The sequence below is a fragment of the Bombina bombina genome, chromosome 5, assembly GCF_027579735.1.
Source record: "Bombina bombina isolate aBomBom1 chromosome 5, aBomBom1.pri, whole genome shotgun sequence".
Classification (NCBI taxonomy): Eukaryota; Metazoa; Chordata; class Amphibia; order Anura; family Bombinatoridae; genus Bombina; species Bombina bombina.
In genome coordinates, this window is record NC_069503.1 from 848,292,858 (window position 1) to 848,316,104 (window position 23,247).

Sequence of the window (23,247 nt, forward strand, 5' to 3'; positions counted from 1 at the left end):
GCATGTTTACCCACTAAGTTGTGAGTGACTGCCCTAAGACTGTGAGAGCAGATGCTGAGCTGCCCTTTAAAGTTGCGCTGTGTGAACATACTGCGATCTGTCCCTTTAAGACGGTGTGCGTGTGGTGCTATACTCCCCTTTAAGGCTGTGCTGTGTGAACATTCTTTTCTCAGCAGTTTGTACAGTTGGTACTGACAGGGCTGCTTTAAGTGTCTGTGTACAGTAAACAGTTACAAATCTATAAACAAATTGAAGGCTGAGGGTTTGATACAATGTATCATGTAGGGGAGCAGAGCTGGCTGGGGAAAGTCTATGGGGAGAACAGGGACTTTACACCCAAATACATGGCTCCCCTTTTGGTTCCTGGAGACACAAACACTGCAGTATTGTTGGTAGCCCTCTTCTGAACCACCAGCCCATTTTGTTAAGTAAAATAATGCGATATGGCCAAGAAAATAATTTAGAACACTTAACTCCGATTTTATCCAGAAATATAATTGTTTACATTTTAACATCAATTCAGCCCCACAGAACATTAGCTATAAGAGATGTGTTCTTGCTTATCAATAAAATATCAGAATATAAAATATATTTTTGAAAGCACGTAGACGTTGATAATTGCAATATCTAGGCAATAATATGCTGCCTAAAGTGGCACAAGGCCCCTCCTTTGAAAATGGGAAATCCCCTCTTTCATGTGTCAGGAATTTTGGGTGGGTGTTGTAGACCGTTTTTAGGAATAGCATTGATTTCCACAGAAAATGTTGCCTGCCGGGTGGCTTTATGAAGAAGCCGTGTGAGGGCTGATCAATACTTTTCAATGTTTAAATATTTTATGTTATTTATAAATGCTACTTAAAGGGACACAAAAACCAAAATTTTTCTTTCATGATTTAGGTAGAACATACAATTTTAAACAACTTTCCAGTTGACTTCTATAATCAAATGTGTTTTATTCTCCTGGTATAATTTGTTGAAGGAGCAGCTATGCACTACTGGTTGCTAACTGAATACATGTGTGAGCCAATGGCAATCGGTATAAATATGCAGCCGCCAATCAGCAGCTAGAACCTAGGTTCTTTGCTGCTGCTGAGCTTTCCTAGATAAACCTTTCAGCAAAGGATAACAAGAGAAGGAAGCAAATTAAATAATAAAAGTAAATTGGAAAGTTGTTTAAAATTGTATGTTCTGTCAAAATCACAAATCTCTAATTATGACTTTACTGTGCCTTTAACCTATCTGGAACTCAACTGAATTGCATAATTTAATGATAACGTGCAACATTGAAAACCCCCCAACAACTTTCTAATTTACTTCTCTTATTACATTTTCTGGTTTTCTTGTTATCCTTTGTTGAAAAGAAGGAAGGTAAGTTCAGGAGTGTGCACGTGTCTGCAGCAGTTTTTTTTTTAACAGTGTTATACATTAGCAAGAGCACTAGATGGCAGCACTATTTCCTGTCATGTAGTGCTCCAGGCATTTGCATGTACCTATCTATGTATCTCTTCAACAAAGAATAACATAAGAACAACAAAGATATGTTGATAATAGAAGTACATTGGAAACTTTTATTTAAATTGTATTTTCTATCTGAAACATGAAAACAAAATTTAGGTTTCATGTCCCTTTACTATTGGCTTAAATTTTAACTGAGTGGTCAATAAAATCAGCCAGTTGTGTGCCCATGACATAGGTCCTGGGGAGAACACTGGATAGGGAGCCACTACAATAAACACATTTTTATGGCAGTCACCACCTAATGACGGATATGAGACCTAACATAGCAAAAAGGGGTGTTCCGCTCTTTGTTTTATGGGGGGGGATAGGGCTCTTAAAGTGCCCCTCACCCTCATTAAACACAGCATGGGTTTGTACTCGAGGCAGATGATCACCTAAAAATTAGCGAGGAGTGTTACCCATTATATAAAAGAAGGGAATTCCTATATCAGACAGGAGGATTGGGACCCTATAATAGAAATGACCTTTTGTTTTTCCTATGGGGCAGGTGATTACTCTTTGTAAAGTCAAAATAAAAATGTTATGATTCAGGTAGTTCATGCAATTTAAACAGATTTTCAATTTGTTCTTTTGGTATTCTTTGTTAAAAAGCATACTTTGGTAGACTCAGGAGCTAGCTGCTGATTGGTGGCTGTACATATATACCTCTTATTATTGGTTTACTTGATGTTTTCAGCTAGCTCCCAGTAGTGCATTGCTGCTCCTTCAACTAAGGACACCAACAACATTAAGTAAATTTGATAATAAAATTAAATTGGAGCATTGTTTAAAATTGTGAGATATAGGAGTTAAAGGGACAGTCTAGTCAAAATTAAACTTTCATGATTTAGATAGGGAATGCAATTTTAAACAACTTTCCAATTCACTTTTATCATCAAATTTGCTTTATTCTCTTGGTATTCTTTGTTGAAAGCTAAACCTAGGTAGGCTCATATGCTAATTTCTAAAACATTGAAGCCCGCCCCTTATTTCAAAGCAGTTGGCAGTTTTTCACAGCTAGAGGGCGTAACTTCATGTGTGCCATACAGATAACATTGTGACCACACCCTTGAATTCACAAGTGAAAGGGCACTGATTGGCTAGCTAAATGCATGTCTGTCAAAAGAACTGAAATAAGGGGGCAGTCTGAAAAGGCTTAGATACAAGGTAATCACAGAGGTAACAATTGTATTAATATTATATAACCGTGTTGGTTATGCAAAACTGGGGAATGGGTAATAAAGGGATTATCTATCTTTTTAAACAACAACAATTCTGGAGTAGACTGTCCCTTTAACATAATTTAAAAATTGGCAAAAGCGAATTTCAAGTTTTCTTAGAAATATTTTTGCTACATACAAGTGTTTGCAAAAGGCCTTCTAGTAAGTATTGTAGTAACACTTGTTGTGCATGTGACCTGCTAAACATATGACATTAGGTCATGTGCAAGCATCTTTCTGTCTTGCACGTGTCCAGAGAAGCAGTGACATCGCACTGCGAGCTACAACTACCTTTTTTTTGTTCACTTGCTAGAAAGAAACTTTTAATGGAAGTAAAAGGGACACTAAACCCGCATTTTTTTCTTTCATGATTCAGATAGAGCAGGCAATTTTATGCAACTTTCTAATTTACTCCAATTATCCAATTTGTCTTTGTTCTCTTGGTATATTTATTTGAAAGCAGAAATGAAAGCTAAGGAGCCGGCCCATTTTAGGTTCACCACCTGGGTACAGCTTGCTGTTTGGTGGCTAAATGTAGCGCTGAACCAAAAATGGTCTGGCTCCTAAACTTTCATTCCTGCTTTTTCAAATAAAGATACCAAGAGAACAAAAAAATTATAATAGGAGTAAATTAGAAAGATGCTTAAAGTGACATTCTACATCAGAATTAGTATTGTCTAAAAAGATAGATAATCCCTTTATTACCCATCCCCCAGTTTTGCACATTCAACACAGAAAATACTTTTTACCTCTGTGATACATTGTTTCTAAGCCTCTGCAGACTGCTCCCTTATCTTAGTTCCTTTGACAGACTTGCATTTTTAGCCAATCAGTGTTGACTCATAAATAACTCAACGGGAGTGAGCACAATGTTAACTATATGACACACATGAACTAGCTCTTTAAGGTTTGTGTAACTTAGGCTTTTCTGTGTTTATAAACTGTGCTTACATCAGTGGCTCTGTACCACGATGAAATGAATGCATATTATATAAATGAGAGTGAGATTATTTATACATCCCAACCCCAATTCCGCATTGAAAATAGACACATTGTGTCTTTAGAGCCTGGACTAGATTGTGTGACATGAGATGGTAGCGTCTCTCACATTTTTGGGTACTGTAAGCTCAATTAGTTAATGCCCCATAACCAACGAGACTCAAACATAGGACATGATTACTTTTTTTCTATAGAATTATTTTGTTTGTGTTTTTAAAGTTGTAAAAAATAGTATTAATTGGAAAAATTACTTGAGACTAAGGTTAAACAGTTTTTTTTTTCTAGATTGATGAAATAGAAGCCTTGTCTTCTATATATGGGGACGACTGGTGCGTAATTGATGAAGCTGCAAGAACGTTTTGCATTACCATTTCCGATTCATCAGATCAGCCTAAGTGGACCCTTTGTTTACAGGTGCAGAGATGAAAAAATCTTATTTTAAACTTTACCATTTTCTCTTTCTGTTACTTCAACTTACCCGTTACTAAACCACTGTAGTATCTTGTCTGATATTTTTAGTTACTGTATTTAATTTAAGGTCAGATGATTAGGAAATCAGCTATAAGAGTCATTCATTTTAGGGAACCCTTGTCAAGTCACAAACAGGTCAGGTTATTTGTCATATGGTTCCTAGCATTGTATTTTATAGTGATTTCTATTACATAATCTTGTTAATTTAGTTTACTGTTAACATAGTATATTAATTTAAAGGAATATTCTAATTCAAAAGAGACATCTAATTCATTAAAGGGCTATTATAAAAATAAAATTACTCTCTAATTGGTTAGAGCATGTAATCTTATCACTAGCGACACTGCAATGCTATGTGTTTAACTCTCGCAAAGGGGTTAAACACATAGTTAAAGTTATGCTCATGATCCACAGAGCTAGTCGCACAGCTGGATCATGTGGCTAGCACTGCTGTTTAGATTTGCAGCAGTTCCTACTTGGGACCAGCAGTGCTCTAACATATAGTAACAAGAACTTTTATAATCCGCACTGTGGGCCTCAGCTATCTACCTGCGGAAAGCCTCTAGCCCGGTTACATTGTGACACAAGCTGTTTGAGCCCCTGTGATTGTAATTGAGGGGTCACATGACATAGATCACTCTTACATAATTTTCCCTTCCCCGGAAGAATCGGGCAGAGATTCAGCTTTGCTACTTGTAAGCTGCAAGCACAGGAAAGACACCTGTGATATCGCCAGTGTACTAACCGGATAAGACCTTGCCAAATTACCTATCCCACAATGTGGTGACCATGCAATACAAGATCAGAGATAAATCATTTATGTGCACATATATAAACAATTTTGAAATACTTCCGAGGACTTTTATATGATAAACATTTCAATAACAATTTAACTGATTTTATTAAACAGAACATTTATACGGATGGAATTTAAAATATTCAGACTAATAATCTATGTGAGAGTTGAAGAAAAGTATCTTTGTGCGTTTTATTGGTATATTATTTGGTCATTTTACTATCTATATTTTATTTACTATTTTTAGTTTGAACACATTTTTATTTTTAAGGGACAGGAAACCCCAAAATTTTCTTTCATGATTTGGATAGAACATACAATTTCAAACAACTTTCTAATTAATTTCTATTATCAAATTTGCTTCATTTTCTTTGTTATCCATTTCTGAAGGAACAACATTGCATTACTGGCAGCTAGCTGAACACATATAGTTAGCCAATCACAAGAGACCAATGTGTGCAGGCACCAATCAGCAGCTAGCTCTCTAGTGTAGGGTATGTGCGTATTCTTTTTCAACAAGGTATACCATAAGAACAACGCACTTTTGAAAATAGAGGTGAATTTAAAAGTGTCTTAAAAATACAAGCTCTATCTGAATCATGAAAAATTATTTTTTAGTTTCCTATCTCTTTAAATAAATCCTGTATATCATTACAGCAGCTGTTTTAGCGCTGGCCTTTATCAATTTCACGTTTACATAGTTGCCGATTAATTGATTTTTGGCAGCTGGTAACTTAAAAATGTACCTGGGTTTTACCTCGGGTATCTAAAGGAGAGTTGCTATACATATGCAAGCATGTCAACACTGGAATGCGGTGAAAACTAGATGTAATCATTGTAACACCCATGACTAGAGGGAGGCGGGGAATAACTTCAGTACTAATAATGTATTTCGTGTTTAATGTCAGCAGTTTACAGAATGCAGATTTTTTGGCTTAAGGAACATTATACACTAGATTTATCTTTGCATAAATGTTTTGTAGATGATCCATTTATATAGCCCATACAGTTTTTTTATGTATAGTTTTGCTTATTTTTAAATAACATTGCTCTGATTTTCAGACTCCTAACCAAGCCCCAAGGTTTACCTACTCCAGCTTTCTCCTGCTTGTGTAAAGGGTCTTTTCATATGCAGGGGGAGGGGGGATGTCTGTTATTTCCCACTTAAAGTGGGTGTTCTAGCGCTACCTTTTTAACAGAGCTAAACAGGGAGCTTCTAAGTACATTTTTAAATGGTTTTATACTGGATTTTTATATCAGTATCTGTGCATATTATTCTTTATAGTAGCCTCTATTACATACAGTTATATGATAATTGGTGTATTTACTGTTCCTTTAGCGCTTACTTGATATCAGTAGCAGTTTAGTATTATCTGCTCCCACTAACATTAGTAGGAACCAATAAATGGTAATTTGCATCAAGTTTGCACACCATAAATTATCGTTTAATGACTGCTAAACATTGGCCATAAATGTCATCTTAATTTATTATTGCATTCATTTTTTTTTATTTTTATATTTCAGGTTATTCTTCCTGCAGAATATCCTTCAGCTGCACCTCCGTTTTATCAGCTAAAGTAAGCACAGTTCCTTGGTAATAGTCAGCTACAGTCATTTATATTGAATCAGATAATTATGTAACCCTAATGAAACAACTTATTTTGCTATATAACACATCACAATAATATATAAAATTTCTCTTTCTGTAATCGGACCAAAAATGTGTATAGTTATATAATAGATGGATTCTAATTATTCTACACATGTGTCTTTTCAGTGCTCCGTGGCTTAGGGGTCAAGATCGAACAGCATTATCAAATAGTCTGGAAGAAATCTATCTGTGAGTACCAGCGTTGCGTCATGTCTATCCCAAATCTATGAGGTTCAACAATTTTACAATAAGACAGACATTGTTGTAATTAATTAATATATGATGTATTATTTCCCTAATATATTGAATTGTTATTTTTATAGACAATAGTTTTCACAGTTAAATATTGTGAATAGTTTCTCAGAACCAATACTTATACTCTGCTATTTTGGTAACTGAAAATATTGGAAAAGAACAGATCTAATGTAAATAACTAAATGTAACAAAATAAGAGAATTTCTCTAAGAAATAAGTTTGAAAAAGAGACAATACCTAAGCACTGTATTTTCGAGAGAAAAAAAAGAGATAAATAATACAAGCTCTGCAAATAAGCAAAGGAACAAATAAGAGGCTTATTGTTTTATACTATGTTACCTAATTCTGATTGGCTAATTTTGTTTTTCTACAGAAAATTTTGCCAGCCGGGCATTTATAAATGTTACTTAAGCTATCCAAAGCACAAATTAATTGCATAATATAGCATAAATTGACTGATAATTTGAGGAACAAATGTGGAAAACATTCAATATTAATTAATATTAACTTAATATTGGCTTAAATTTTAGCTGGGTAGGTTTTGTGCCCTCTAAAAAGGCCCTGTAGAGAACTCTGCTTCCAAAAGTCCAGTAAAGAATTAATCCAAAACTTTCTTTATTTTACTAAAATCAACTTTCAAAGCCAAAATAAAGAAACATTATAGTTATTAAGTAACACTAATCCTAAAAAAATCTCCTTTTTAAACCTACTCGCTTAGCCAACTTGAATACGTGCTAATAGAATCACACAAATCCTTTAAAACATGTTTTTTCTTCTTCTTATATAACTGCAGCCTAAGCTTTTTTAATTCTGTCTGGCATATAAACTACTAAAATCACTAAATATAGCTCAATAACTTGCTTTAAAGGGGCGATAAACATGTCTTATGTTTACGTAAAACAATTGTGCATTTCCGACACTCCCCAGAGAGGTTTACTTAAACCCGCAAGCAAGTCAGTTCCAAGCTTTACTAACTAATTAATTAGTTCCCGCTCAGACAATGGTTAGAAATATATGTTAGGAAAAAATAAGTTGATAAAAATGTATCTAAACAGACAGTAAACATAAATATTGTCTTTACTGCACTGAATTCAGTGCAGCCACATGCCCCATTGAAAATAAACAGAGCACTTTTGCATAAGCTACAGTATGATATTGAAGAATGGTTGTGCTTAAAGGGACACTGAACCCATTTTTTTTTTCGTGATTCAGATAGAGCATGGAATTTTAAGCAACTTTCAAATTTACTCCTATTATCAAATTTTCTTCATTCTCTTGGTATGTTTATTTGAAAAGCAAGAAGGTAAGTTTAGATGCCGGCCCATTTTTGGTGAACAACCTGGGTTGTCCTTGCTGATTGGACAGCATCAATAAACAAGTGCTGTCCATGGTTCTGAACCAAACATTTGCTGGCTCTTAGCTTACAAACCTTTTTCAAATAAAGATAGCAAGAGAACGAAGACAAAGTGAGAATAAAAGTAAATTAGAAAGTTGCTTACAATTGCAAGCTCTTTAATGTGAAACTAACAAGAAAAATGTGCAGCTGTTTTTTTTTTTAATAGAATAAGCTTTGTAATATATTGGGAATATTATTTTATTTGGCACAGGGAATTATTAATGCAATGCTTTTACTTTTTATGTTGCAGGCAAAATATTGGTGAGAACATCCTTTATCTATGGGTCGAAAGGATCAGAGAATTTTTGGTGGAAAAACCTCACACGTCTGATATAGGTTAGAATAATATATCATTTACACATGTAATGTAATGTAATATTAAGATTTGTGTTATTACACAAGAAATGTTCTCAGTGTAGGTAATATTTTTTGTAAGCTGCTTGCGTTGTACTGGAGAAGAACACCAATCCTTTCAGAGGGAAACTGATATGTTTAAAGGGACATTAAACTGCTGGGCACATCTACAGTGGCTGGGTTACTACTCACCATCCTTTTGTTTTTTCCTCTTAACTTATTCCATAACATCATATAGTATGCTCAGGAGTGTGCATGTGTCTTGAACACTATTTGGCAGCAGTGATTGTAACAATGTTATACATATACTGTACATGACAAGTACACGTGTCTTCATGTAAGGGTGCTATAGGTTTAAGAGTTAAACTTACCAGCCAGTGCATGTCAGGCCCATGGTGCAGTGAGAACAATTACGCACTTTTCAAAATAAACATCTGCACTGAAGCTATTCATGCAAAAACATTTTAATGAGTTTAAAGTGAAGGTAAACTTTGATGAATGAAAGGGTAGTCATTGCCTAAGGCCATGCCGTGATTGGAGGAAGCTGGATTAGTCATTGATGACGTGTGAAGAGAGGATCTCCGAGTGGGGGAAGCTGCTCTGGCTGTGAAAAAAACAAAGGTAAGTTTTTAATCAAAACGGCTGCCTTCTAAACTTTGATGAATGAAAGTGCCTCTGTTTTTAATAGTATTTTTAAAAAAACGGGCTTTCATTCATCAAAGTTTACCTTCACTTTAAATAGTGCTCTTCATAGGCTTGGTATATTGTTTTTGGTGTTTAATGTCCCTTTAATAAATATGTGATTGTACTTGGTGAACTCTTTTCATTGTGCTTTACTATCTCACTGTGCTCTCTTAGCTGTGTAGGGAACATCACTGCATAAAACACACATCCAGATAAGAGGCATTATATACAGTTGTCTCTATTTCATCCTATCATAAAGCAAATGTATTGCTTTATTGAATGGCTGCATTAAAATGTTTTTACGTTTACTGGGCAGACTATGTAAACAAACTTCAGATGATCAATTCTTTCAAGTTCAGTTACACAAACATACATATATGTAGGAACACAAAACAAGAAGGGAATGATTTTCTACTCTCAAATGGTTGCACATGGGGAGAGGTAGAGTTGAGGCAACTTATAGGCACTGATGGGCTTCATTTAATGGCCATATACATTTTAAAGATTATGTCTCTCTGAACCAATTAATTCTGTTTGATCATTGGCGTGTAAACTTAAGGTCAGGTTTTCTCTTGTTAAGTGTATCCAGTCCACGGATCATCCATTACTTATGGAATATATTCTCCTTCCCAACAGGAAGCTGCAAGAGTCCACCCACAGCAAAGCTGCTATATAGCTCCTCCCCTAACTGCCATATTCAGTCATTCTCTTGCAAGCCTCAACATAGATAGGAGGTTGTGAGAGTCTGTGGTGCTTTCTACTTAGTTTATTCTTCAATCAAAAGTTTGTTATTTTTAAATGGCACCAGAGTGTGCTGTTTATCTCAGGCAGTATTTGGAAGAAGAATCTGCCTGCGTTTTTCTATGATCTTAGCAGACGTAACTAAGATCCATTTGCTGTTCTCACACATTCTGAGGAGTGAGGTACTTCAGAGGGGGAATGGCGTGCAGGTTTTCCTGCAGATAAGGTATGTGCAGTAAAATATTTTTCTAGGAATGGAATTGACTAAGAAAATACTGCTGATACCGAAGTAATGTAAGTAAAGCCTTAAATGCAGCGATAGCGACTGGTATCAGGCTTATTAATAGAGATACATACTCTTATAAAAATGTGTTTTAAAACGTTTGCTGGTATGTTTAATCGTTTTTTAACATATGTTTGGTGATAAAACTTATTGGGGCCTAAGTTTTTTCCACATGGCTGGCTTAAATTTTGCATAGAAACAGTTAACTGAAGCTTCCCACTGTTGGCTGTGGCAGTTTGTTGTGTCTGTTTTTAAAAACGTCTATGTCGTTTTTTTTTTTTTATCTGTTTTTTGCATTAAGGGGTTAATCATCCATTTGCAAGTGGGTGCAATGCTCTGTTATTTTATTACATGTACTGTAAAAATTTCGTTTGTTTTACTGCCTTTTTTTTTTTTTTTTTCACTGTTTTTCAAATTTTGACAAAATTTGTTTCTCTTAAGGGCACAGTAACGTTTTATATATTTGCTTGTTAACTTGATTTAAAGTGTTTTCCAAGCTTACTAGTCTCATTATTAGTCTGTTCTAACATGTCTAACATAGAGGAAGCTCTGTGTTCATTATGTTTTTAAAGCCATGGTGGAACCCCATCTTAGAATGTGTACCAGATGTACTGATTTCATGTTAAACAATAAAGATCATTTTTTGTCTTTAAAAACATTATCACCAGAGGATTCTGTCGTGGGGGTAGTTATGCCGACTAACTCTCCCCACGTGTCAGACCTTTTGACTCCCGCTTTAGGGACTCACGCTCAAATGGCGCCAAGTACATCAAGGGCACCCATAGCGTTTCTTTTACCAGGGGATTCTGTCGAGGGGAAAGTTATGCCGACTAACTCTCCCCACGTTTCAGACCCTTCGACTCCCGCTTCAGGGACTCACGCTCAAATGGCGCCAAGTACATCAAGGGCGCCCATAGCGTTTATTTTACAAGACATGGCAAAGGTGGTGAATAATATTCTGGCAGCAGTATTAGTCAGACTACCTGAAATTAAAGGAAAGCAGTTAGCTCTGGGGGTAGATACAGAGCATACAGACGCTTTAAGAACCATGTATGATACTACCTCACAATATGCTTAGTCTGTGGGTGATTTTTTTTGACTCAGGGAAGATGATTTAACCTGATTCTGATATTTCTACATTAAAAATTTATGCTTGAGAACCTCCACTTGTTGCTCAGGGAGGCTTTGGCTGCTCTGAATGAATGTGTACAATCGCAGGGCCAGAGAAATTGTGTAGACTGGATAAATAATATGCAGTGCCGGTGTGTACTGATGTTTTTCCAATACCTAAAGAGGTTTACTAAATTTTTTTTTTTTTAATAAGGAATGGGATAGACCAGGTGTGCCGTTCTATTCCCCTCCTATTTTTTTAGAAGAATGTTTTCTAATAGTTACCACCACACGGGACTTCTGGCAGACAGTTCCTAAGGTGGAGAGAAGAGTTTCTACTCTAGCTAAGCGTACCACTACCTCTGACGAGGACAGTTGTGCTTTTTAGATCCAATGGATAAAAAATGTTTATTCAACAGGGTTTTATCCTGCAGCCCCTTGCTGCTGCGGCGTTCTGGGTTGAGTCTCTTGATGAGGCTTTACAGTTAAGCGACTCCATTGGATGAATATATTTGACAAGCTTATGCTAGCCAATTCCTTTGTTTTCTGATGCCTTGTTCATTTGACTAGACTAACGGCTAAGAATTCTGTTTTTTTACTATACTGGCGCGCAGAGCGCTATGGCTTATATCATGGTCAGCTGTCGTGACTTTAATAAATAAGCTACTTAACTTCCCTTCAAGGGGCAGACCCTATTCAGGCCTGGTTTGAAGGAGATTATTGCTTATATCACTGGAGGAAAAGGTCATGCCCTTCCTCAGGATAGGTCCAAATCAAGGGCCAAAAAAAAAAAAAAAAAAAAAAAAGTCTAATTTCTCTTGTTAAGTGTATCCAGTCCACGGATCATCCATTACTTATGGGATATTAACTCCTCCCCAACAGGAAGTGCAAGAGGATTCACCCAGCAGAGCTGCTATATAGCTCCTCCCCTAACTGCCATTACCAGTCATTCTCTTGCACCCAACGAATAGATAGGATGTGTGAGAGGACTGTGGTGATTATACTTAGTTTCATACCTTCAATCAAAAGTTTGTTATTTTATAATAGCACCGGAGTGTGTTATTCCTTCTCTGGTAGAATTTGAAGAAGAATCTACCTGAGTTTTTCTATGATTTTAGCCGGAGTAGTTAAGATCATATTGCTGTTTCTCGGCCATCTGAGGAGAGGTAAACTTCAGATCAGGGGACAGCGGGCAGATTAATCTGCAAAGAGGTATGTAGCAGCTTATTATTTTCTGACAATGGAATTGATGAGAAAATTCTGCCATACCGATATAATGTAAACTCAGCCTTAAATGCAGTAGCAGCAACTGGTATCAGGCTGTCATGTATGTATATTTTACACTTCAGTATTCTGGGGAATGGCACTTCACTGGAATTATACTGTATGCATAAAACTTTAGCCTAATTTGCAGGGACTAGCAACAGGCTTTTTAATAACACTCAATTTATTAATGTTAAACGTTTTTTGCTGGCATGTAAAATCGTTTAATTTTCTGAGGTACTGGGTGAAAAAATGTTTTGGGCACTATTTTTTTCCACTTGGCAGTCGTTTTATTTAATTTCTGACAGTTTACTGATCTCTCTCACTGTTAGCTATCAGGGTTAGTTATCCTTTGCTAATGGGAGCAATCCTTTGCTAAAATTGTGTTTTTTACAAAGATTTGATGCTATAACTTTTCAGTTTATTAATTTTCAACTGTCATAACTTTTTCTGTGCTTCTTATAGGCACAGTACGTTTTCATATTATAGTAAATTACTTGAAAAGTATTTCCAAGTTGCTAGTTTATTTGCTAGTGTGTTAAACATGTCTGATTCAGAGGAAGATATCTGTGCTATATGTGCTAAAGCCAAAGTGGAGCCCAATAGAAATTTATGTACTAACTGTATTGATGCTACTTTAAATAAAAGTCAATCTGTACAAATTGAACATATTTCACCAAACAACGAGGGGAGAGTTATGCCGACTAACTCGCCTCACGTGTCAGTACCTGCATCTCCCGCTCGGGAGGTGCGTGATATTGTAGCGCCGAGTACATCTGGGCGGCCATTACAAATCACATTACAGGATATGGCTACTGTTATGACTGAAGTTTTGGCTAAATTACCAGAACTAAGAGGTAAGAGTGATCACTCTGGGGTGAGAACAGAGTGCGCTGATAATATTAGGGCCATGTCAGACACTGCGTCACAATTTGCAGAACATGAGGACGGAGAGCTTCATTCTGCGGGTGACGGTTCTGATCCAAACAAACTGGATTCAGATATTTCAAATTTTAAATTTAAGCTGGAAAACCTCCGTGTATTACTAGGGGAGGTGTTAGCGGCTCTGAATGATTGTAACACAGTTGCAATACCAGAGAAAATGTGTAGGTTGGATAAATATTTTGCGGTACCGGCGAGTACTGACGTTTTTCCTATACCTAAGAGACTTACTGAAATTGTTACTAAGGAGTGGGATAGACCCGGTGTGCCGTTCTCACGGTGGAGGATAGCTGTGCCTTTTCAGATCCAATGGATAAAAAGTTAGAGGGTTACCTTAAGAAAATGTTTGTTCAACAAGGTTTTATATTGCAACCTCTTGCATGCATTGCGCCTGTCACGGCTGCAGCAGCATTTTGGTTTGAGTCTCTGGAAGAGACACTTGAATCAGCTCCATTAGATGAGATTACACACAAGCTTAAAGCCCTTAAGTTAGCTAACTCATTTATTTCAGATGCCGTAGTACATTTAACTAAACTTACGGCTAAGAATTCCGGATTCGCCATTCAGGCACGCAGAGCACTGTGGCTAAAATCCTGGTCAGCTGACGTTACTTCTAAATCTAAATTGCTTAATATACCTTTCAAAGGGCAGACCTTATTCGGGCCCGGGTTGAAAGAAATTATCGCTGACATTACAGGAGGTAAAGGCCATGCCCTGCCTCAAGACAGAGCCAAACCTAAGGCTAGACAGTCTAATTTTCGTTCCTTTCGTAATTTCAAAGCAGGAGCAGCATCAACTTCCTCTGCACCAAAACAGGAAGGAGCTGTTGCTCGCTACAGACAAGGCTGGAGACCTAACCAGTCCTGGAACAAGGGCAAGCAGGCCAGGAAACCTGCTGCTGCCCCTAAGACAGCATGAATCGAGGGCCCCCGATCCGGGAACGGATCTAGTGGGGGGCAGACTTTCTCTCTTCGCCCAGGCTTGGGCAAGAGATGTCCAGGATCCCTGGGCGTTAGAGATCATATCTCAGGGATACCTTCTAGACTTCAAATTCTCTCCCCCAAGAGGGAGATTTCATCTGTCAAGGTTGTCAACAAACCAAATAAAGAAAGAGGCGTTTCTATGCTGCGTACAAGATCTTTTATTAATGGGAGTGATCCATCCGGTTCCGCGGTCGGAACAAGGACAAGGGTTTTACTCAAATCTGTTTGTGGTTCCCAAAAAAGAGGGAACTTTCAGGCCAATCTTGGATTTAAAGATCCTAAACAAATTCCTAAGAGTTCCATCGTTCAAAATGGAAACTATTCGGACAATTTTACCCATGATCCAAAAGGGTCAGTACATGACCACAGTGGATTTAAAGGATGCTTACCTTCACATACCGATTCACAAAGATCTTTACCGGTATCTAAGGTTTGCCTTTCTAGACAGGCATTACCAGTTTGTAGCTCTTCCATTCGGATTGGCTACGGCTCCGAGAATCTTCACAAAGGTTCTGGGTGCTCTTCTGGCGGTACTAAGACCGCGAGGAATTGCGGTAGCTCCGTACCTAGACGACATTCTGATACAAGCTTCAAGCTTTCAAACTACCAAGTCTCATACAGAGTTAGTACTGGCATTTCTAAGGTTGCATGGATGGAAGGTGAACGAAAAGAAGAGTTCTCTCTTTCCACTCACAAGAGTTCCCTTCTTGGGGACTCTTATAGATTCTGTAGAAATGAAGATTTACCTGACAGAAGACAGGTTAACAAAGCTTCAAAATGCATGCCGTGTCCTTCATTCCATTCAACACCCGTCAGTAGCTCAATGCATGGAGGTGATCGGCTTAATGGTAGCAGCAATGGACATAGTACCCTTTGCACGCCTACATCTCAGACCGCTGCAATTGTGCATGCCAAGTCAGTGGAATGGGGATTACTCAGACTTGTCCCCTACTCTGAATCTGGATCAAGAGACCAGAAATTCTCTTCTATGGTGGCTTTCTCGGCCACATCTGTCCAGGGGGATGCCATTCAGCAGGCCGGACTGGACAATTGTAACAACAGACGCCAGCCTACTAGGTTGGGGCGCTGTCTGGAATTCTCTGAAGGCTCAGGGACAATGGAATCAGGAGGAGAGTCTCCTACCAATAAACATTCTGGAATTGAGAGCAGTTCTCAATGCCCTTCTGGCTTGGCCCCAGTTAACAACTCGGGGGTTCATCAGGTTTCAGTCGGACAACATCACGACTGTAGCTTACATCAACCATCAGGGAGGGACAAGAAGCTCCCTAGCAATGATGGAAGTATCAAAGATAATTCGCTGGGCAGAGTCTCACTCTTGCCACCTGTCAGCAATCCACATCCCGGGAGTGGAGAACTGGGAGGCGGATTTCTTAAGTCGTCAGACTTTTCATCCGGGGGAGTGGGAACTTCATCCGGAGGTCTTTGCCCAAATACTTCGACGTTGGGGCAAACCAGAGATAGATCTCATGGCGTCTCGACAGAACGCCAAGCTTCCTCGTTACGGGTCCAGATCCGGGAGCGGTTCTGATAGATGCTTTGACAGCACCTTGGACCTTCGGGATGGCTTATGTGTTTCCACCCTTCCCGATGCTTCCTCGATTGATTGCCAGAATCAAACAGGAGAGAGCATCAGTGATTCTAATAGCGCCTGCATGGCCACGCAGGACTTGGTATGCAGATCTAGTGGACATGTCATCCTGTCCACCTTGGTCGCTACCTCTGAAACAGGACCTTCTGATCCAGGGTCCCTTCAAACATCAAAATCTAATTTCTCTGAAGCTGACTGCTTGGAAATTGAACGCTTGATTTTATCAAAACGTGGTTTTTTTGAGTCAGTTATTGATACCTTAATACAGGCTAGGAAGCCTGTTACCAGAAAGATTTACCATAAGATATGGCGCAAATACTTATATTGGTGCGAATCCAAGAGTTACTCATGGAGTAAGGTTAGGTTTCCGAGGATATTGTCTTTTCTACAAGAAGGTTTAGAAAAGGGTTTATCCGCTAGTTCCTTAAAGGGACAGATTTCAGCTCTTTCCATTCTTTTACACAAACGTCTGTCAGAAGTTCCGGACGTTCAAGCTTTTTGTCAGGCTTTAGCTAGGATCAAGCCTGTGTTTAAAACTGTTGCTCCACCATGGAGTTTGAACTTAGTTCTTAATGTTTGACAGGGGGTTCCGTTTGAACCCCTTCATTCCATTGATATCAAGTTGTTATCTTGGAAAGTTCTGTTTTTAATGGCGATTTCCACGGCTCGAAGAGTCTCTGAGTTATCTGCCTTACATTGTGATTCTCCTTATCTGATTTTTCATTCAGACAAGGTAGTTCTGCGTACTAAACCTGGGTTCCTACCTAAGGTGGTCACTAACAGGAATATCAATCAAGAGATTGTGGTTCCATCTTTGTGTCCTAATCCTTCTTCGAAAAAGGAACGTCTGCTACACAATCTAGATGTAGTCCGTGCCCTGAAATTTTATCTACAGGCAACTAAGGATTTTCGACAAACGTCTTCCCTGTTTGTCGTTTATTCTGGTCAGAGGAGAGGTCAAAAAGCTTTGGCTACCTCTCTCTCCTTTTGGCTTCGTAGCATAATACGGTTAGCCTATGAGACTGCTGGACAGCAGCCTCCTGAAAGAATTACAGCACATTCTACTAGAGCTGTGGCTTCCACTTGGGCCTTTAAGAATGAGGCTTCTGTTGAACAGATTTGCAAGGCTGCAACTTGGTCTTTACAAATTTGACACTTTTGCTTCTTCGGAGGCTGTTTTTGGGAGAAAGGTTCTTCAGGCAGTGGTTCCTTCCGTATAAAGAGCCTGCCTGTCCCTCCCGTCATCCGTGTACTTTAGCTTTGGTATTGGTATCCCATAAGTAATGGATGATCCGTGGACTGGATACACTTAACAAGAGAAAACATAATTTATGCTTACCTGATAAATTTATTTCTCTTGTAGTGTATCCAGTCCACGGCCCGCCCTGTCACTTTAAGGCAGGTAATTTTTCCATTAAACTACAGTCACCACTGCACCCTATGGTTTTCCTTTCTCTGCATGTTTTCGGTCGAATGACTGGTAATGGCAGTTAGGGGAGGAGCTATATAGCAGCTCTGCTGGGTGAATCCTCTTGCACTTCCTGTTGGGGAGGAGTTAATATCCCATAAGTAATGGATGATCCGTGGACTGGATACACTACAAGAGAAATAAATTTATCAGGTAAGCATAAATTATGTTTTTCGTGCCTTTTAAAAACTTCAGGGCAGGTGTGGCATCCTCTTCCTCTAAGGCAAAACAAGAGGGAATTTTTGCTCAGTCCAAGGCGGTCTGGAGACAATCGGACCTGGAACAAAGATAAGCAGGCCAAGGAGCCTGCTGCTGCCTCTAAGACAGCATGTAGAACGGCTCCCTATCCGGTAACGGATCCTATAGGGGGCAGACTTTCATTCTTCGCCCAGGCGTGGGCAAGAGATGCCCAGGATCCCTAGGCACTGGAATTTATATCCCAGAGATATCTTCTGGATTTCAAAGATTCCCCCCCCAAAAAAAAGGGGAGATTTCGCCTTTCACAATTATCTGCAAACCAGATAAAGAAAGAGGCATTCTTACATTGTGTACGAGATCCATCCAGTTCCAAGAGAGGAACAGGGACAGAGTTTTTACTCAAATCTGTTTGTGGTTCCCAAGGAGAGGGAACCTTCAGACCTATTTTGGATCTAAAGATCTTAAACAAATTCCTCAGAATTCCGTCATTTAAGATGGAAACTATTCGTACCATCTTAACTATGATCCAGGAGAGTCAATAGAGGACTACAATGGATTTGAAGGATACTTATCCTCACATTGTGATGCATAAAGATCACCATCGTTTTTCAGGTTTGCCTTTCTAGACAGGCATTACCAGTTTGTAGCTCTTTCCTTTGGGATATCTACAGCCCCAAGAATCTTTATGGAGGTTCTGGGGTCGCTTTGGCGGTCCTTAGACCGCGGGGCATAGAAGTGGCCCCTTATTTAGACGACATCCTGATACAGGCGTCAAACATCCAAATTGCCCAGTCTCATACGGACGTAGTACTGGCATTTCTGAGATCACATGGGTGGAAAGTGAACAAGGAAAGAGTTCTCTATCCCCAATCTCAAGGGTTTCCCTCCTAGGGACTCTGATAGATTCTGTAGAAATGAAAATTTACCTGACGGAGTCCAGGTTGTCAAAAGTTTCTAAATTTCTGCCGTGTTTTTTCATCCCATCCGCGCCCTTCGGTGGCTCAGTACATGAATGAAATCGGCTTAATTGTAGCGGCAAGGGACATAGTACCGTTTGCACGTCTACATTTCAGACCGCTGCAACTATGCATGCTCAGTCAGAGGAACGGGGATTACACAGATTTGTCCCCCTGTTAAACCTGGACCAAGAGACCAGAGATTCTCTTCTCTGGTGACTATGTTGGGTCCATCTGTCCAAGGGTATGACCTTCCGCAGGTCAGATGGGACAATTGTTACAATAGATGCCAGCCTTTTAGGTTGGGATGCAGTCTGGAACTCCCTGAAGGCTCAGGGATAGTGGACTTAGGAGGAGACCCTCCTTCTAATAAATATTCTGGAACTGGGAGTGATATTCCATGCTCTGCAGACTTGGCCTCAGTTAGCAACTCTGAGGTACATAATACTCAGTTGGACAATATACACGACTGTGGCTTACATCAGCCATCAAGGGGGAACAGAAGTTCCCTAGCGATGTTAGAAGTCTTACAATAATTCACTGGACAGAGACTCACTCTTGTCTATCAGCTATCCATATCCCAGGTGTTGAGAACTGGGAGGTAGATTTTCTAAGTCGTCAGACTTTTCTTCCGGGGGAGTGGGATTTCCTCCGGAGGTCAAGACCAAGCAGGAGAGGGCTTTGGTGTTTTTGACAGCGCCTGCGTAGCCACGCAGGACCTGGTATGCAGATCTGGTGGACATGTCATCCTTTCCATCACGGTCTCTGCTTCTGAGACATGTCCCTCTACCTCAGGGTCCTTTCAACCATCTAAATAGAATCAATCTGAGATGGACTGCCTGGAGACTGAATGCTTGATGTTATCAAAGCATGGCTTCTCCGAGTCAGTCATTGATACCTTAATACAGACATGAAAGCCTGTCTCTAGGAAAATTGAACATAGATATGGTGTAAATATCTGATTGTTATGAATCCAAGGGTTACTCATGGAGTAAAGTCTGGATTCCCAGGATATTATCTTTTCTCCAAGATGTTTTTGAGAAAAGGGTTGTCAGCTAATTCCTTAAAAGGGGACAGATTTTTACTCTGTCTATTTTTTTGCACAAGCGTCTGGCAGGTATTCTAGACGTTCAGGCATTTGGTCAGGCTTTGGTTAGATCCAAGCCTGTGTTTAAAACTGTTGCTCCGCCATGGAGCTTAAACCTGATTCTTAAGGTTCTTCAAGAAGTTCCGTTTGAACCTTTTTTGTTCCATAGATATCAATCTTTATCTTGGAAAGTTCCTTTTGGGTAGCTAATTCCTCGACTCGTAGAGTCTCCAAGTTATCTGTGTTACAATGTGATTCTCCTTATCTGGTCCTTCGTACGGATAAGGTAGTCCTGCGTACCAACCTGGTTTTTTTCCTAAGGTGGTATCTAACAAGTACATCACTCAAGAGATAGTTGTTCCATGCTTGTATCCTAATCCTTCCTCAAAGAAGGAACGTCTATTACACAATATTGGACGTGGTTTGTGCTTTAAAGTTTTACTTACAAGCTACTACAGTTTTCATCAAACGTTCACCTTGTTTGTTGTCTATTCTGGACAGAGGAGAGGTCAAAAGACTTCAGCAGCCTCTCTGTCTTTTTGGTTAAAAAGCATAATTCATTTAGCTTATGAGACTGCTGGACAGCAGCCTCCTGAAGGGATTACAGCTCATTCTACTAGAGCTGTGGTTTTCACTTGGGCCTTTTTTAAATGTGGCTTCTGTTGAACAGATTTACAAGACGGAGTCTTGGTCTGCGCTTCATACTTTTCAAATTTAACAAATTTGATACCTTGCTTCTTCGGAGGCTATTTTTGGGAGAAAGGGTTTTTTACAGGCAGTGGTAACTTCCGTTTAAGTACCTGCCTTGTCCCTCCCATCATCCGTGTACTTTAGCTTTGGTATTGGTATTCCATAAGTAATGGATGATCCGTGGACTGGATACACTTAACAAGAGAAAACATAATTTATGCTTACCTGATAAATTTATTTCTCTTGTAGTGTATCCAGTCCACGGCCCGCCCTGTCACTTTAAGGCAGGTAATTTTTTCATTTGAACTACAGTCACCACTGCACCCTATGGTTTTTCCTTTCTCTGCATGTTTTCGGTCGAATGACTGAATATGGCAGTTAGGGGAGGAGCTATATAGCAGCTTTTCTGTGGGTGGACTCTTGCAGCTTCCTGTTGGGAAGGAGAATATATTCCATAAGTAATGGATGATCCGTGGACTGGATACACTACAAGAGAAATAAATTTATCAGGTAAGCATAAATTATGTTTTATAACATTTATGCTAATATCATACTTGTGAGTTATTTAGTATTTCTTCTTTACTGTTTGTCTCCTTCATTTTACTACTAACATAAGCGATGGCATATGCTGTGGTATAAAATCAGCTTTTGTTCCCACAGGACCAGTGTTAGAGGCTGCAACAGAGGAAGTTGTAGATGAGGATTTAGTTGATGAAGAATTTGACTTATGGAAGGACAAAAATGTGATACTGAGTGCACTTTCTGTATCCTCTGAAGGTACTCACTGTTCATGTTTTATTAATATTCCAACCATGCTTATATGTAACGTAATTCAGTAATGTAACTGTAGGTCATACCGATGTGCATTAATCCACATCTAATATTTATCATATGATCTGTCAGTGATAAGTGATGTTTTCAAAAATATATTTTTATCATGTGACATAAATATTGTAAATTACAATAGCCCTTAAATTGTTTAATTTACAGTTTCATATTTTAAAATTTAAATATTTTAGGAATGATATCATTTAATCAGACTATTATTGCACACCCAGCATTACCCCTTTATTTACTAATACCAAAACTAATAATAATATTAATAAATAACAAAAATGTGATCTATTAAAAATGAAAACCTAATACATTATCTGTAAATAAATACCAAGTAAGCTTATGGTTGCCTTCCTTCCTCTGCTACTATTATACAGCCAGGGAAGCCATCCCCAGTATGTCCTGCACAGAATACAATGCACTACAAAAGCTTGGCCCAATGTTATTAGATCCAGCCCATGCTTAGTGAAATAAGCAAATATAGAAGCATGCAGAGCCAAGATCCCAATAGTGTGGTATGTTTCAAAATACTGCAAAAATAAATAAATCTAGAATGAGCATAGATTTTTTTTTTTTAAATATGTTTGTGCAATTTTATTCATTTTAAACATTCTGCTCTTGGGACCTTAGTCCTGTGTAATATAGCAGGGGTTAGACAATGTTATACCAATCAATAGGCTATAAGTACAACAAGACTTTATCAGCTCCCAACTTGGATTTACTCCTTGTTTTCTCAAAGGTTTGTTGTACTTTTACTAAAACAATGTTAACTTTTTGTTAATTTCTCTTGTAAGATGTATCGAGTCCACGGATTCATCCATTCTTGTGGGATATTCTCCTTCCCAACAGGAAGTGGCAGAGAGAGCACCCACAGCAGAGCTGACTATATAGCTCCTCCCTTAGCTCCACCCCCCAGTCATTCTCTCTGCCTGCTTAACTGCTAGGAAGGGTAAAGTGAGTGTGGTGACAAAAATGTTAGTTTTTATTTTCTCAAGCAAAAGTTTGTTATTTTAAATGGTACCGGTGTGTACTATTTACTCTCTGGCAGGAAAGGGATGAAGATTTCTGCAAGGAGGATGATGATCTTAGCATTTTGTAACTAAGATCCACCGCTGTTCTCACAAGGGCTGAAGAGTACAGGAAAACTTCAGTTCAGAGATTACAATGTAGGGTTTTCCGGTGAGAAGGCGGAGCTCTAACACAGGTGCTCCAGGTCGGCGTCTTGTCCGATGCTTGCTATCACTGCCTTCACTTTCTGCCCATTGTACCTGAAAGGGCTCGGGCACACTGCTTGACAGGATATCGCAAGCGAAAGGGAAACCTTAGATGCTGCCTATGCTGCGGTGAATCCGCATCAACGCTAGTTACTGCTGGAAAGGATTGTCAGAATTTCCAAGGAGAATTAAGGATCTTCCACACCTCTGACTGTGTTCTCCTGAATTGCCGGGCTTACGGCTCTCTCATTGGTCCAGTGGAGCGGCGGAGGAGGGGATGAGAGGAGCCAGAGTGGTGCTGTGTGAGTGACAGCTGTGTCGGCTTGGTGTCTTTTCAGCCCCGGAGGGGTTTTCCTGGAGGGCTTGCTCCGGTACAGAGGAAGGCGCGCTGGGCTTGGAGGCGGGCTCACTGCCGGATGCGGGTGCATCGCTCTGGGGCGCGCAAGGGTCCCGAGTATTTTTGCTCCTGCTGGGCAGTGGTCTCCTGGATCCAGGTACAAGTGGTCCAGCACCTGTCAGCATGGTTTAAAGAGATAAGGCTCCAGG

General features: G+C 39.1%; 1 protein-coding gene across 3 annotated transcripts in view; it reads left to right on the forward strand.

Annotated features, from left to right (window-relative positions):
- IMPACT (impact RWD domain protein) overlaps window positions 1–23,247 on the forward strand; it is a 108,078-nt gene that overhangs the window by 18,542 nt on the left and 66,289 nt on the right. For 2 of the 3 annotated variants that reach the window (XM_053714985.1, XM_053714986.1), the window contains exons 2-6: window positions 4,002–4,130; window positions 6,508–6,560; window positions 6,761–6,823; window positions 8,536–8,621; window positions 21,314–21,430. In XM_053714985.1, the coding sequence (XP_053570960.1) occupies window positions 4,002–4,130; window positions 6,508–6,560; window positions 6,761–6,823; window positions 8,536–8,621; window positions 21,314–21,430 (448 nt within the window). The remainder of the gene's footprint in view (window positions 1–4,001; window positions 4,131–6,507; window positions 6,561–6,760; window positions 6,824–8,535; window positions 8,622–21,313; window positions 21,431–23,247) is intronic. The other variant, XM_053714987.1, reaches the window with a different exon arrangement.